Source organism: Micromys minutus, assembly GCF_963924665.1.
Source record: "Micromys minutus genome assembly, chromosome: 25".
Taxonomy (NCBI): Eukaryota; Metazoa; Chordata; class Mammalia; order Rodentia; family Muridae; genus Micromys; species Micromys minutus.
The window spans coordinates 2,484,792-2,498,483 of NC_137960.1; the positions used below are offsets into that span (position 1 = coordinate 2,484,792).

Below are 13,692 nucleotides of genomic sequence, written 5' to 3' on the forward strand. Positions count from 1 at the left end.
CAGAAGCTTCACTGTCCTAGAAAATCCCTCCACCGATCCCTCAGAAGCTCTGAGTACGAAATCTACAGAAATTCCAGAAGCATGACCACAGCTTCTGAGCAGGTGTCTGTACTTCTCCGTCCTGGCTCCTTCCTACATAAACAACGCTGAGAATGAGGTGGTAGGTTTCCAGTCTTCAGACTGCCTTGGCATCATCAACTGAAAGCCAACTCTCCATCAAAAGCAGGCAGCTCCACTGACCCAGTGCTCAGACTCTGAAGCTGATCAAATCCAGACAGCAGACACAGCCATTGGTCTCCAAACAGCTAGACTCTGGGAGAGGAATGAGCAGGGTCCTCACCTCCTACACCTGTGTGCCCCTGGGACATATTAGCCTGTGATATGTAAGAATGTGACTCAAGCGCAGTCCCTCACATAGGCAAGTAGTCTCTTCCCCAGGTACTGGCAGAAGGAAAAGTGTGGTTCTGTCTTTCTCTAAAGTCCCCATGCCCACAGGAGCCCGCAGTAAGTGCTGCCCACGCCCTTTGTCCTTAGTGTTAAAACTGGCCTGGTTGTCCGTGGTCTCAGCACTGCCACTCCACCCTGCTCTGCCTTCCCTAGAATAACATGCATGAAAAACTCTTCAGCAAAAACGTTTATACTAACGTCAATTCCAATTTTTTTTCAGTGCAAACTCCTGGCCCTATCGGTGAGTGAAAATGCCCTGGTTCACTGTTAGTGACTTTCTATGACAAAGTTCGGCTCCAACTGTTCACAAATCCTGCTCCTTGGCCTGGCCTTTCCCAGCACCATTACCATCCTCCTTAAAGACTAGTTGTATTTTAGAAAATGGGGATTTTGTGGCCTTAGAATTAGGCCACATACAATCATATACTTACGCTTGTAAGGATATGTCAACATTGGGATAGTTTCCGAGGCAAATGAAACTGTCAAGAGGATTGGGGGAAGGGTTAAAGGGTAAGCACAGATATGGAGGGGGGCTGGCCCCTCCTCCTAGCTAACCTAGGAAGGCTGGGTACTGATGCAGAGACTGCACACAGGACGTCATGGTAACGGCTGATGCTTAATGTCAGTGCCACCTGGAAGGGCTGCTCTCGGCATGCTCCTTTGAAGAACAGCTCACCTTCTGTCTAATCACAGCCATTCATTTCTATTTGCAGTGCAACGTATGGACTCTAGTGGTAAGTCCCCTACGGGCGGTTTGTTTATTTGTTTGTTTGTTTGTTTGTTTGTTTTTCTCTCCGGTGTTCCGTTCCTTGCCCCTGCAAAAAACGTTCAGATGGCCTGTTTCTCCTCTTGGTGGTTTTGTTGCTGTAGAATGATGGTTTAAACATGTTGCTATGCTTCTTGCTTTGTGCTTGCTAAGAATTCTCCTGCGTTATACATTAAGACAGGGACTGGGCTGGAGAGATGGCTCAGCGGTTAGAGCACTGGCTGCTCTTCCAGAGGTCCTGAGTTTAATTCCCAGCAACCACATGGTGACTCACAACCATCTATAATAAAATCCAACATATACATAAAATAAATAAATCTTTCTTTTAAAAAGACAGGGGCTGCACAGATGGCTCAGCAGTTAAGAGCAATTGCTGCTCTTGTGGAGGACCCAGGTTCTGTTCCGAGCACTCATATGGAGGCTCACAACTGTAACTCCAGCTCCAGAGGATCCAGTGCCCTCTTCGGGTCTCTGCAGATGTCAGGCACACACATGGTACACAGATATGTGTACATGCAGATAAAATACTCATACACATAAAATAACTTTTTGATGAAAGAAAAAGAGCAAAGGAATGTTCACTTAACATTGCGACGTGCTCAGAGACATATTAACACATGTTCTGTGGTCAGAATTGCCTCAAGGGCCAGAGAAAGGTTACACAAGTTCTCAGAGGGCTGGGGAGAGCTTTGCAGTTCAAGAGATAGGGCCTACTAGGGGATGATAAGGATAATGCAGAAAAAAATGGGAGGGGTGGGGAGAGCACAGTACAGTTTAGACAGTCTGAGGCTGGAGGGGGGCAGGACAGCACCCACAAAACCATGACCATTGTGATCTCTACAATGGTTTGTTTCCTGCCATGAGCTCTGGTCCTAAGGATCGTTTTGGTAAATGAATTAAAGTCATCATGAATTGACCTCTGGCACACAAATTGCCACACACCTGCAACCCCGACTCAAGGCTGCCTTCATCCATATTCTTGACCATACCACCCTGCAGCCTTGAAAATTCTCATGGGGTGGGGGGTCCTTAGTAGCCCAAAGTCTCCAAACAGCCACCCTGTGTCTTCTCTGTATAAATACTTTTGAAATTATAAATTTGAAATAGTGTAATTGTATACATAGAAGTTGTATTGCTAGCTTTGAGTTGTGGGTGAAAAAGAAAGGTTAAAGCGAGCTGATCAAAAGGAAAAGAATGTATAAACCTAACAAAAGGAGAGGGAAAGACCGGCTTTCAGATGGCTCAGGTGTAGGGAAGAGGGTTTGAAAGGAGAGCAGACGGCCATGGCACATAGGTCGAATTTTCCCTGGCTGCGGACAACAGTCTCGCGCCTACCCCGGGCCAGCAAAAGCGCGGGCAATAGCCTGGGCTGACCAAGGCTGGGAGCCCTGCGCTATAGCTGTGGTGTTATCCTGTGGCTTAGACTTTTAGCTTCAGCCCCACGCACGCACGCACGCACGCACGCACGCACGCATGCTGACATTTCTTCGTTTGTTCTTCCGCCTTCAGAAAGCTGCAGCCGTAAGTCTCTTGCATGCTGTCCGTAAGTAAGGATTCTCAGGCTGAGGTCCTTCCCTCCACTTCTTCTGCCTTGTGAATGTAACATCCATCCCCTTTACTTTTTCCACTGTCTAGTTGGTGCCAGTCCCCAGGAAGGAATGAGCAAGCTGCCACACTGTAACCTAGTAGTGGAGAGCTGGAGGAGGGGGAAATCAAAGGTTATAGGTCACCAGGAACCAGCCTGGGCAACATGAGAGCTTCTCACAAACGAGGAAGAGAGAGAGAGAGAGGCAGAGACAGAGAGAGCTCCCAAAGTTTATAGAGACTTGTCATCTGGGTGGGCGGGAAGCAGTATGCATGAGTCGAGGCTCCCGTGGATCAGCAGGAGCAGGGGAGAAAGGTGAAGGCATGGGCTAGAGAAGATGCCACCCAGGAATGGGAGCAGGTAACCACACAGTAGGCGCCCAGTCCCTCCACTGAGGGCAGGGTCACCAGACTCCCACACTAACTTATACCTTTGTTTTTCAGCCGAGGATTCCAACGGTAAATCTGGCTGCCTCCTTTCATGACAGACCCCAAACTGTCCCAGGGATGTTGGAATGATCTTAAGCCTTTCTCTATCCATGTTAGGACCCAGCAGCTGAAATCCCCAACTCCTTGAACTGTTACAGCTATATTAGGTTATTAACAGGCTTTAGAATGTTCCTTGGCTGACTTGGAAACTGAGGATCAAAGGAAAATGTGTCCCTGTGGTTCTGTAACTTCTGAATAGGGGGCATACACAGAAGGGAGAAATGAATGAACAAAAATAGATATTCCTGTCTTCCAGCTGGCCCATCTGCACAGGTGGTCAGTGTACTACTGTCTGCCCTGCTGTGCCTTCTCAGTGTCCCACAATTCCTACCAGACATGGAATTCTAACAAAGGAACTAAGAACTCCCACTATCTGAGCCTTCTGCTTTTTCACTGTCTGGAATTTCACAAAGAGGTTGCCAGTTCTCTGAAAACTTTTCAATGCCTGTGTGTGTGTGTGTGTGTGTGTGTGTGTGTGTGTGTGTGTGTGTGTGTGTGATATCTGTATCACCAGGAAAGATTCCAGCAAGGAAGAAAACCAAAATGGGGCTGGCTTGGTCAGCAAGCCTAGATACTTGGGATGCAGGGCTACATACAGTATTGCCTGCTTCATGGCCTAACTCGGGCTACATACCAAGGGATAGGCAAGCCTGGGCAAATTAATATGACCTGGCCTCAAATAAAAGGCTAAAATGTAAAAGAAAAAGGGGGGCTAGAAGAGGAGTGGCAGCATGTGACACCCTAGGTAGGTTCAGCCCCTAATGTGGGGACAGAGAGGGAAAAGGAACCAGGATACAAGTGCCAGCTTGGTGTGGCTGTAACATATGCAATGCCAGTGCTCAGGCAGTGGGAACAGGAGGTCCCAGGCTCTCTCTGTAAAGGAAGCGAGGCACTAATCCACTTCTGTAATTGCCTTTCAGCTGGAATGCCTGTGGACATGAGTAAGTCTGCACCCACCTACCCCCACGCTCCCACCCTACCCCCTACACTCCCACCCTGCCCCCACGCTCCCACCCTACCCCCACGCTCCCACCCTACCCCCTACACTCCCACCCTGCCCCCACGCTCCCACCCTACCCCCTACACTCCCACCCTACCCCCACGCTCCCACCCTACCCCCACGCTCCCACCCTACCCCACGCTCCCACCCTACCCCCTACACTCCCACCCTACCCCCACGCTCCCACCCTACCCCCACGCTCCCACCCTACCCCACGCTCCCACCCTACCCCCCACGCTCCCACCCTACCCCCACGCTCCCACCCTACCCCCACGCTCCCACCCTACCCCCACGCTCCCACCCTACCCCCCACGCTCCCGCCCTACCCCCCACGCTCCCACCCTACCCCCATGCACCCGCACGCTAGGCTCCCACAGTCTCCAGCTGGCCACTGGGGAACACCCTCGGTTATTAACACCGGGCATTAAAGCCGAGACCTGACTGCTGCTCAGACATAGGAAACGAGCAAAAATGGAGAGATTCTTAAACTTTATATAAGTATCAACAAAAGACTGATTACAGAAAAGGAAAAACTGACAGGGAAAATGGAACAAGATGCTTACATAACCGCCACTGTGAGGACCCCCTGACCTGGCTCTGTCTGTCCCCATTTGAGACCATAATATCTAAGAATTTTCCTCGCCATGTAGGACATCTCAGAGCTTAAAAGCTGCTGTCTCCTTGGCACCTGGTTTTACATCAGCATAAGCTTTTGACTTTTTAAATAATTTTATGGGGAAAAAAATTGAAGGACTGAGTTACATCAAATAAATAACAAGGAGAAAGTTTCCCAGCCATTTAAAATCTAATATTCGGGTCAGGTTAGAAATGATGTCCCACAAGCCTGACTTATGAGCTCCATCCTGAAACCACAAGGAAGAAGTCCACCTCTGACCTCTAGTCAATGTGTGCACACACAACTCACACAGACAAACACCCTACATCTACATGCACACAACACATACACACACTGCTAACACACACCACATGCACATACACACACATACACTCATATTACATGTTCTACGCCCAATAAATAAATTTTAAAATATAAACATAAAACAAAGGGGAAAATGAATAAGGAAAAATAAAAAGCAAATAATTTTCTCCTGTGGACCAAGTCCAGTTTCCACCAGTAAGCCCAGCTGTGGGGCCCCACACCCTCCCCTCCTGAACAATCCTAAGGTTAGTGGGTCTAGGGGATGGAAGACTTTGGTTACCTTCTGTATCAGAAGCCATGATGTGCCCCTTCAGGTCTACTGACTCACATGGGCATCCAGACAGGGGTTCTAATCCAGACAAAACAGCGGGAGAGGAAAGTGCTAACCGCAATCTCTGTCCCACAGGTAGTCAGCCACCACCACTGAAGCCTAGCTGTGAGTTCTTTTTGATTTTCTCCTGTTTTCCTTCATTATTCTCTGAGCCCGCCCTGCCCATTCCTATCTATGCTGAGTGCAAACTCACAAGATGTGTGGTTCCACCCCTCCCGCCCCACCCATTCCATTCTGTAGACAAAACAGTGGGAGAAGGGAGGCTGAAGAAGCCAATTCTCCCGGCTCACAGGTTTTCAACAGCTGTCAATGAAGCCTAGCAGTGAGTTCATCTTGATTTTCTCCTGTTTTCCTGTCATTCTCTGAGCCCGCCCTGCCCATTTCTACGATGTGTGCAGACACACAAGATGTGTGATTACCCAACCCCATGCCTTCCTATTGTCTGTGTAGTCTAGTTTGACCTCTGCAGACAAAGCAGTGGGAGAAGGTAAGTGCTAAACCCAGTGTGACTCAGGGGTTGTCAAGGGCTATCATGACCCCCTGCCCCTGCCTGGGTCCTCTCCCTTCACCTGTGCAGACAGAACAGCGGGAGAGGGGGTGCTAAACCCGTTCTCCGTCCCAAGGTTATCAGCCACCATTGATTCCTGCCTGAGTCCTTCCTCACTGATCTCTGTGCACCTGAGATGTGTGATCCACCCCCCCCCCGTCCTCCTTGTCCCCACTTTGCCTGTGTTGTCTAGCTTCCCCGCACCTGCTCAGATATGCACAGCCTCTCCCCCTCCTGCTGCACGGTCTGGTTTAAGTCCTGTCGTTCATTCCTGAGAAGTGGAGAGGAAACTGCTGCCCACTATTTACCCCTGAATACAGTTGTGGGACCTAATACAAGCCTAGAGTTTCATGCAACACACACACACACACACACACACACACACACACACACACACCTGCTGCCTCCAAGGCAACGCCAACCACTCACAGCTGCTCCTGCTTTTCAGGCCAGCCGGAGCCGTCCAACTTGCCCTTACGTAAGTACTAGGAACAGTGCTTTGGTTTGATTTTCTTCACCTCTGTTGATGTGATCTGAGTCTCCTCTGCTTGCTCCTTCCCGCCCAGCTTCCCGCACTGCAAATACCTGCAGAATAAAACACGGGGAAGTAAGAGCTAGTGTTTGCCAACCAAAGTCTTAACTGTGAAATAGCAGAAGCCAGAAGGTTTTGTCTTTGATCTTTTGAGAAAGAATAATGGGTGTTAAGTATGGGATGTTCCTCAGAGAGTACAAGGAATCACAAAACCCCAACCCAGCCATCTCTGGAAAGTCTGTGACCCAAAGTTGCTCAAGTCTATAATGGCGGGGGCCTAAAGGGAGGTCTGCCTCTTTCCTAATCACTACTTAATCTTGCATATAAATTTGCTTCTTAGTTGAGAACTCTTCTGTTGGTTCTACTTAAGGAAAATTGAACACATTTCTCTTCTTTCTCTCTCCCTCTCTTAGTAATTACACAGAGACCTTCAAGTAAGTTCATTCCTTTTCTACTGGGATATGTGGGGGTTTTCATGGCTTAGCTGGCTCCACTTCTAAATGCTAAGAGTGAGGTTCCTGGTTTGCACATTCAGCCATTTTCGGGCTTCCCAGAGATGGGCTTCCCATTATGTTATTCTTCCGGTACGTGGGCCTCCCACTTTCTGTCAGCAACTAGGCATTTTCAGGCCCCTGAGACTGTGCTGAAAGCAGGTCTAAGCTGATGATGAAATGATGAGCCAGAGCTCAGCCATCTCATAAGCCCACTCCAGGGTCCCCCAGAGCCAGAGCTCAGCCATCTCATAAGCCCACTCCAGGGTCCCCCAGAGCCAGAGCTCAGCCATGTTATAAACCCACTCCAGGGTCCCCCAGAGCCAGAGCTCAGCCATCTCATAAGCCCACTCCAGGGTCCCCAGGACTCCTCACACTAAACTTAAAACGCAGAGGTCTTGCCGAGGTCTTGTCAAAAACTCAAATGCTCAACAGGTACCATAAACTAGTGTGGTGAGGAGAAGCCTGAGATCTGTGGTGAGTAGGCATGGGGAAGAAGGGCAGTCAGGGTGTTCAGGGTCTGAAGAGGCTGCCCCACCCAATCTCTTCATTCAGTGGAAAAAAAATTAAAAAGCAAGTCTGAGGGTGGCCAAAGGGGTCAGTGAATCCATGTTTGGGGTGACATGTCCTAATGTTTAACCATGATACATATCTGGATCTGTCCGGTAGACTGCAAACACACGCTCCCCACTTCCCTCCCGAGCACACTGAGCAGTTTCTACCAGTAGAGTTTCAGTGACGTCAGTGTTAGGACAACGAGCTGGTTAGATGGACTGGGATGAACACTTCTGACCTAGGCTGTGCTACTGTTTCTCTGGAGTCCCCATCCAATACACCTCTCGTGCCTTCGGATCAGCTGAATATTCTCACTGCGCAACGTTCACACTGTCAGGACAGGCCCAGGGATAGCACTGGAAACTCCAGATGTTCCAGATTAGGCACTGGCCCTTGTGTCTGTCACTTTTTCTTGTTCTTGTGACAGAAAGCATCTTCAGGAAGAATGTATATTTGGCTCATGATTGAGGGTAAATCCAGCATGGCAGGGCAGCAGGTGTGAGGGGACCAGCATGGCAGGGCAGCAGGTGTGAGGGGTCCAGCATGGCAGGGCAGCAGGTGTGAGGGGTCCAGCATGGCAGGGCAGCAGGTGTGAGGGGTCCAGCATGGCAGGGTAGCAGGTGTGAGGGGTCCAGCATGGCAGGGTAGCAGGTGTGAGGGGTCCAGCATGGCAGAACAGCAGGTGTGAGGGGTCCAGCATGGCAGGGTAGCAGGTGTGAGGGGTCCAGCATGGCAGAACAGCAGGTGTGAGGGGTCCAGCATGGCACGTTGCATCTGCAGTCAGGAAGTAGAGATGAACGGTACTGACCACACACTTTCTACTCTGTCCCTCCACATTCAGTCCAAGACTCCAGCCCATAAGAAGTGCCATCCACATTCAGGATGGGTCTTTCCTTCTCAAAAGAGTTTAGACCAGAGTTTAATTCCCAGCACCCAAACCAGGGGCTCACCACCACCTGCAGCTCCAGCTCCAGGTTATCCAATGGCTCTCGTCTCCAAGAGTCCCAGTCCTCACGTGCACACGCCCACACACTGACAGATAATTACCAAAACACAGAGCTAGCTGGAAACACTCTCATAATAGATGTACCCAAAGGGGTGTCTCCTGGGTGATTCTAGATCAATCTAATGATAATGCACTTCCTGGAGGGTAAAGAAATGGATGCAGCAGAGGGCATGTGGTAAGAGCCTGAGAGGGACACCAAAGGCTGATTCTAGGTCACATACTTCCTCATGGGTGACAAAAGACTGCAATAAAAATACTTTGATAACACATATACCACATATGGTTTGAAGAAAGAGAAGAGAGATATATAAGAAAGAAAAGGGAAAGACAGAACTTGGGGGCCCAGGAGACAACTCAGTCTATTGAGTGAGAATGCCCAACAACTTAGTCTTTAAGTATGTACATTAAGAATGGTGGTACGTGTCTGTGATCCCAGAACTCCACAGGCAGGCAGAACTCTGAGTTTGAGACCATCCCGGTCTAGAGTCCAGGACAGCCCCAGCCACACAGAGAGACCCTGTCTTGAAAGTCAAGTGAGAAAGGGAGAGAGGAGAGCAACTGAGGCAGGAGGAGTGTAAAACCCAAATCTGGCCTGAACATGACCTTAACTATCCACCACCCACCTCTGAAAAGAACTAGTCCACGCAGAACCTCTGAATTCCACCTTAGGATGTAAATCCCAAAGAAACACCTTGTGTGTATGTAGAACTCACATACAAAGGTGCATGGAACTGTTAATAGTTTAAAATGTATTGAGCATATTTCTATATTTGTATGGCAGAGGAAACTCCCAGACTACAGTATTAAATGATATTTACAGATACAAAGCTTTTTAAAGATGACTCCTCTAAATTAAAAAGCAAGCTTTATGGTGCACACAAACAGTGAGGCAGGCTGTCTTAGTTGCTGAATACACACATCTAACTTCCTGCCTTGAAGAGCAGGCAGAGATCTGTGTTCAGAGGCTGTTACCTGTCTCTACCATTTTTCTCTAAGCATGTAAGTGTGAAAAAAATGTTCTACTATATGTGGCAACCATCAGCCGTTGTCCATTAGTTTGAAAGTGTGTGTGTGTGTGTGTGTGTGTGTGAGAGAGAGAGAGAGAGAGAGAGAGAATGAGAATAAAGCAATAGCACCCAAGAAGGTAGTCCTAGAATAACCGAGAACCCACAGATCAAACCTTCTGTGTTTCTAAGGAGGCAATCCCTCCTTACCCACCAACGATAAGAACAGTCCTGCTGTGGTCTCCTCTGTCCCTGACGAGATTTGAAGGCATCCACTTCAGAACTGAAGCCCTTTCTGGTCTAAGTTGCAGATAATGGCAAAGCCACTGCCTCAAAGACACTGGCAGCCTTGAATCCACAGCATAAATTCAGATTCAGGTCTAGTAATACTGCTACTTAGCTCTCCACGAACAACACGGGGTGGCTTTGTCTAGGAGCAAAAACCCATGAGCAGTCTCCGGAGAATTTTCAGTATCTGTACAATCACATTCACACTCAAGAAAGTGGCCCAGTGGCTCAGCCGGTCAGGGCTCCTGCTGCCAATCCGGGTGACCTGAATTCCATCCCCAGAACACACATGGTAGCAAGAGAGAACCAACTCCCTCAGGTTGTCCTCTGATGCCCTCAAGTGACAGTGAAGGATCAAGGTAGCTCGACTACAGTCGGAGCCATTTCCTGACTTATCCAGAGACCAGGTGGGAGAGGAAGTTAAGTCCCATCCCTAGCCTTGGACCCTCCTTTCCACCCTGCTCAACCTTCCTCCTCTTAGTCAGTGTGCAAGACTCATCCAGACAATACATTCATGAGCAAATATGTGTTATATTAAACACACATACAAAAAAACACTATACTAATTTATCTTTTTCATTAAAGAGCAACGTGGACCAGCTATAATACGTAAGTCCCATATTTTGTTTTCCTTGATTGTATTGTCATTAACTTCCTGCGGCTGAGTCCCAGTGTTCATAGTGTGATTGTACCAAGGCCCGTCTTTATCGTCTACTCGCTTTTTAGCACCCCTGGATCCCCAGCTCTGGTTTTCTTACTCCTGTTGCCAGCAGCTTGCTCTCCACCACCTGTAGCCATACTGAGGTGATAAAGAAACCACCCGGTACCTAGTTTGGTGCCATGATGATATCTGTCCAGCACTTAACCTTGTGCCAAGCAGTGAACTTGGTATTAATATATGCCTATGTATTGCATCCAAGAAGTTATTACTGCTAACATACACAGGAGGAAATTACAAGCTAACATTTTCTACCACAGTTATTCATACTAGGTCTCCTTAGCTAGCTCTTAAGCCAGAGGCTGGGTAATATCACACACACACACACACACACACACACACACACACACACACCCATGAGATACTTATGATCTGGAGGGAGGGGAAGCATTATCTAAAATGAACTTAAAAGCAACTGAGCCACAGTAGAATGGCCCCAGTTGAACACAGTCTTTGCATGAGGCAAATAGAGAGATAAGAAAGAGCAGGAGTGAGAAAATCTAACGATGAATTTTCAGACTTCTGGAGAGAAAATCAGGAAGGAAAATAGGCTTTCCTGGCGGCATGCCTCTCTCCAAAAAGCCGCCTCAGTTACGAGCTGCGAGGCTGCGGCGGTCCCATACAGCCATTTTGTAGAGTGCATTTCAGAGTTCAAGAAGTACTGTATGTTCCTCATCCAGAAACAGTGTTCTCATCTCTTTACCTCTTTCTTTTTCACAGTGAAAAAGCAACCAGGTAAGTGCTGTCTGTTTGCCTCTTTGGCTGTCTTTCCCAACTTGCCAGACCCTGAGTCTCTTTGAGTTTTATATTGAGCAGTTTCCTCTAAAGTCACAGGTAAATATTTTTAGAAAGCACAGACCCTACAGAAGACAAGTAAGACAGTGAGCCACCTGCCTAAAGGTGGCCTCAAGTCAGGTGGTCTCCTTCTGAACACTTTAAATCGGGTTATTTGCTTATGACTTGTTCACAATGGCAGAAGAGCAATTCTGTTGATGGGCTACTGTGTATAGCTTGTTGTATGTATATGATGTCACCACACCAAACTAGTCAGCACCCCCACTCTCTACATGACCCCCTTTCTGTTTAGCACTTGTCAGGCACCTTCCGCTAACGCCTTCTAGAACATGGGATGCTTTGTTGAGAACTACCAGCCCTCATTACAGCAGGCCGGAAAGTATCCCTGTTGTTTTGAACAACAGTTTCACAAACTGTCACCTATAGAAAAACATATCTGCTATTTTTCTTATGAGAGTTTATAGGTAACTAGGATTTTAAAAAAGAAACATAAGAATCAAATTGAATTGACAAAGTTAAGTCAACTGAGATGTTACTCATTTAAAAAAAAAAAAAAGGAGGTTCTACTGAGCTCCAGATGGGAGGCAGATAGAAAAAGGGTCAGCCCTCCAAGAGTTCACTTGTGCATTTAAATGTTTCTGACATGTTTCACGTCCAAAGAGACTGAGAGAAAGGCAGAAAGTGGTTTCCTGCTCCTGCATCTGACCACTACCAAAGCCACCCTAGGAGAACTTGAGACCATTTCTGCCCTCATGGAAGAAGACGGAGAGGACCTCCTGCCTTCTTTCTCTGCAGCAAAGAAAATGCACTTTTAACTAAGTACACAGGGAAGATGGCAGCCAAAGCAGGAAGAGTCTAGGGGTGGGGGTCCCAGAGAAAGGGAGTTTGCCCGGTTGCTACAGTGTTTCCTTTTCCAGAGAAACCAGTCACCAAAGTGGATAACAAAGGGAACTGTCTCTTCACTCTTTCAAAATGTCTGTGTTACTGTTAGAAAAGCAATGCACTGCACCTGCTGGGCATGAAGGGCTGAGGCGGGGCGGGGCCGGGTGGGTGGGGGCGGGGCGGGGCCAGGTGTGGCGGGGCGGGGCTCTTCTCAGCTCAGAATGCATCTGGAAAGTTTTCCTCGGATGTCATTTCTGTTGTTGCCCATGTCAGCCCATGCTGTCTGTACTTAGATTTTTTAGCCCGTGTAGCAGAACTTATCTGTAAGTGCTCCTTCATTTCATCAATTTGGTAAAATTAAGAATCCAAAATGGAGAGAATACTGTTCCTAACTGATCTCTATTCGGAGGAATGCTTCTATTTATGAGTATCCCATCCTGATCCTCTTACTGAGAAATCGGTTACTAATTACTCAGTAGAAAGATGAACACTTGACAGAAAGATTGAGAGGAAAAATCTCCCAAACAACTTTTTCCAATACCCTTTCTCCCTTTTTGTAAATTATTGATGTATTTATCATGTATGTGCATTGACATGTTGCCTACATGTGTGTCTATGTGAGGGTTCAAGTCCCCTGAAGGTGGAGTCACGAATGATTGTGAACTTCTATGTGGGTGCCGGGAATGGGCCTCTGGAAGAACAGCCAGTGCTCTTAACCATGAAGCCATTTCCCCAGCCCAACAAGAGCTTTTCATAAGACAAGAAACTTTCCACGCTAAAGAAGAAAAGCTATGGAGGACATGCCAAGCGGACAGACAGCAGGAGTGCAGGGCACACAGACTGGAGAAGGGAGGGGGGATAGGATGAGAAGGGGGACTGAACACATGGCAGCCCAGTCCCTTCCTTTAGAAAACACTCATGCCTCTTGCCATAGAGAGCTTGGGGGGAGGGGCGCAGGGGGCTCTGCTGTTGGCAGAAGCTAAAGAGCTGATTAGCTCTTGGAAGAAAAAACAAAAACCAAGAGCCTATAGACTTGCTTCAAATATTCTGCTAATGTGTTTTTTGTTTCCTGCCATCCTGCCCGGTTACCCCGAGTCTTCTGGTAAGTTATTGCTTCCTTTCTTTCTGCACCCCACTGTTATTCCTTCCCCACAAGTAAAAAGTCTTTATACACGTGTTTTCCAGCCCCTCTCCTGCTCTGTTATCTAGAATCCCTTAGACACTGAAAAGTTTACTACGGAGTGTGCACAGTGTTGAGCCAGCAGTGAGGGAGACAAGGGAGATCTACAGTCGAGCATGCATGCACCGAAGCATGCA

General features: G+C 48.0%; 1 protein-coding gene across 1 annotated transcript in view; it reads left to right on the forward strand.

Moving 5' to 3' along the window:
• Nucleotides 1-13,692, forward strand: part of LOC308436750 (butyrophilin-like protein 1) — a gene marked incomplete at both ends in the record, with an annotated part of 67,344 nt that overhangs the window by 49,275 nt on the left and 4,377 nt on the right. Inside the window, one exon of the mRNA XM_080937725.1 lies at nt 11,419-11,433. Within this exon, the coding sequence (XP_080793851.1) occupies nt 11,419-11,433 (15 nt within the window). The remainder of the gene's footprint in view (nt 1-11,418; nt 11,434-13,692) is intronic.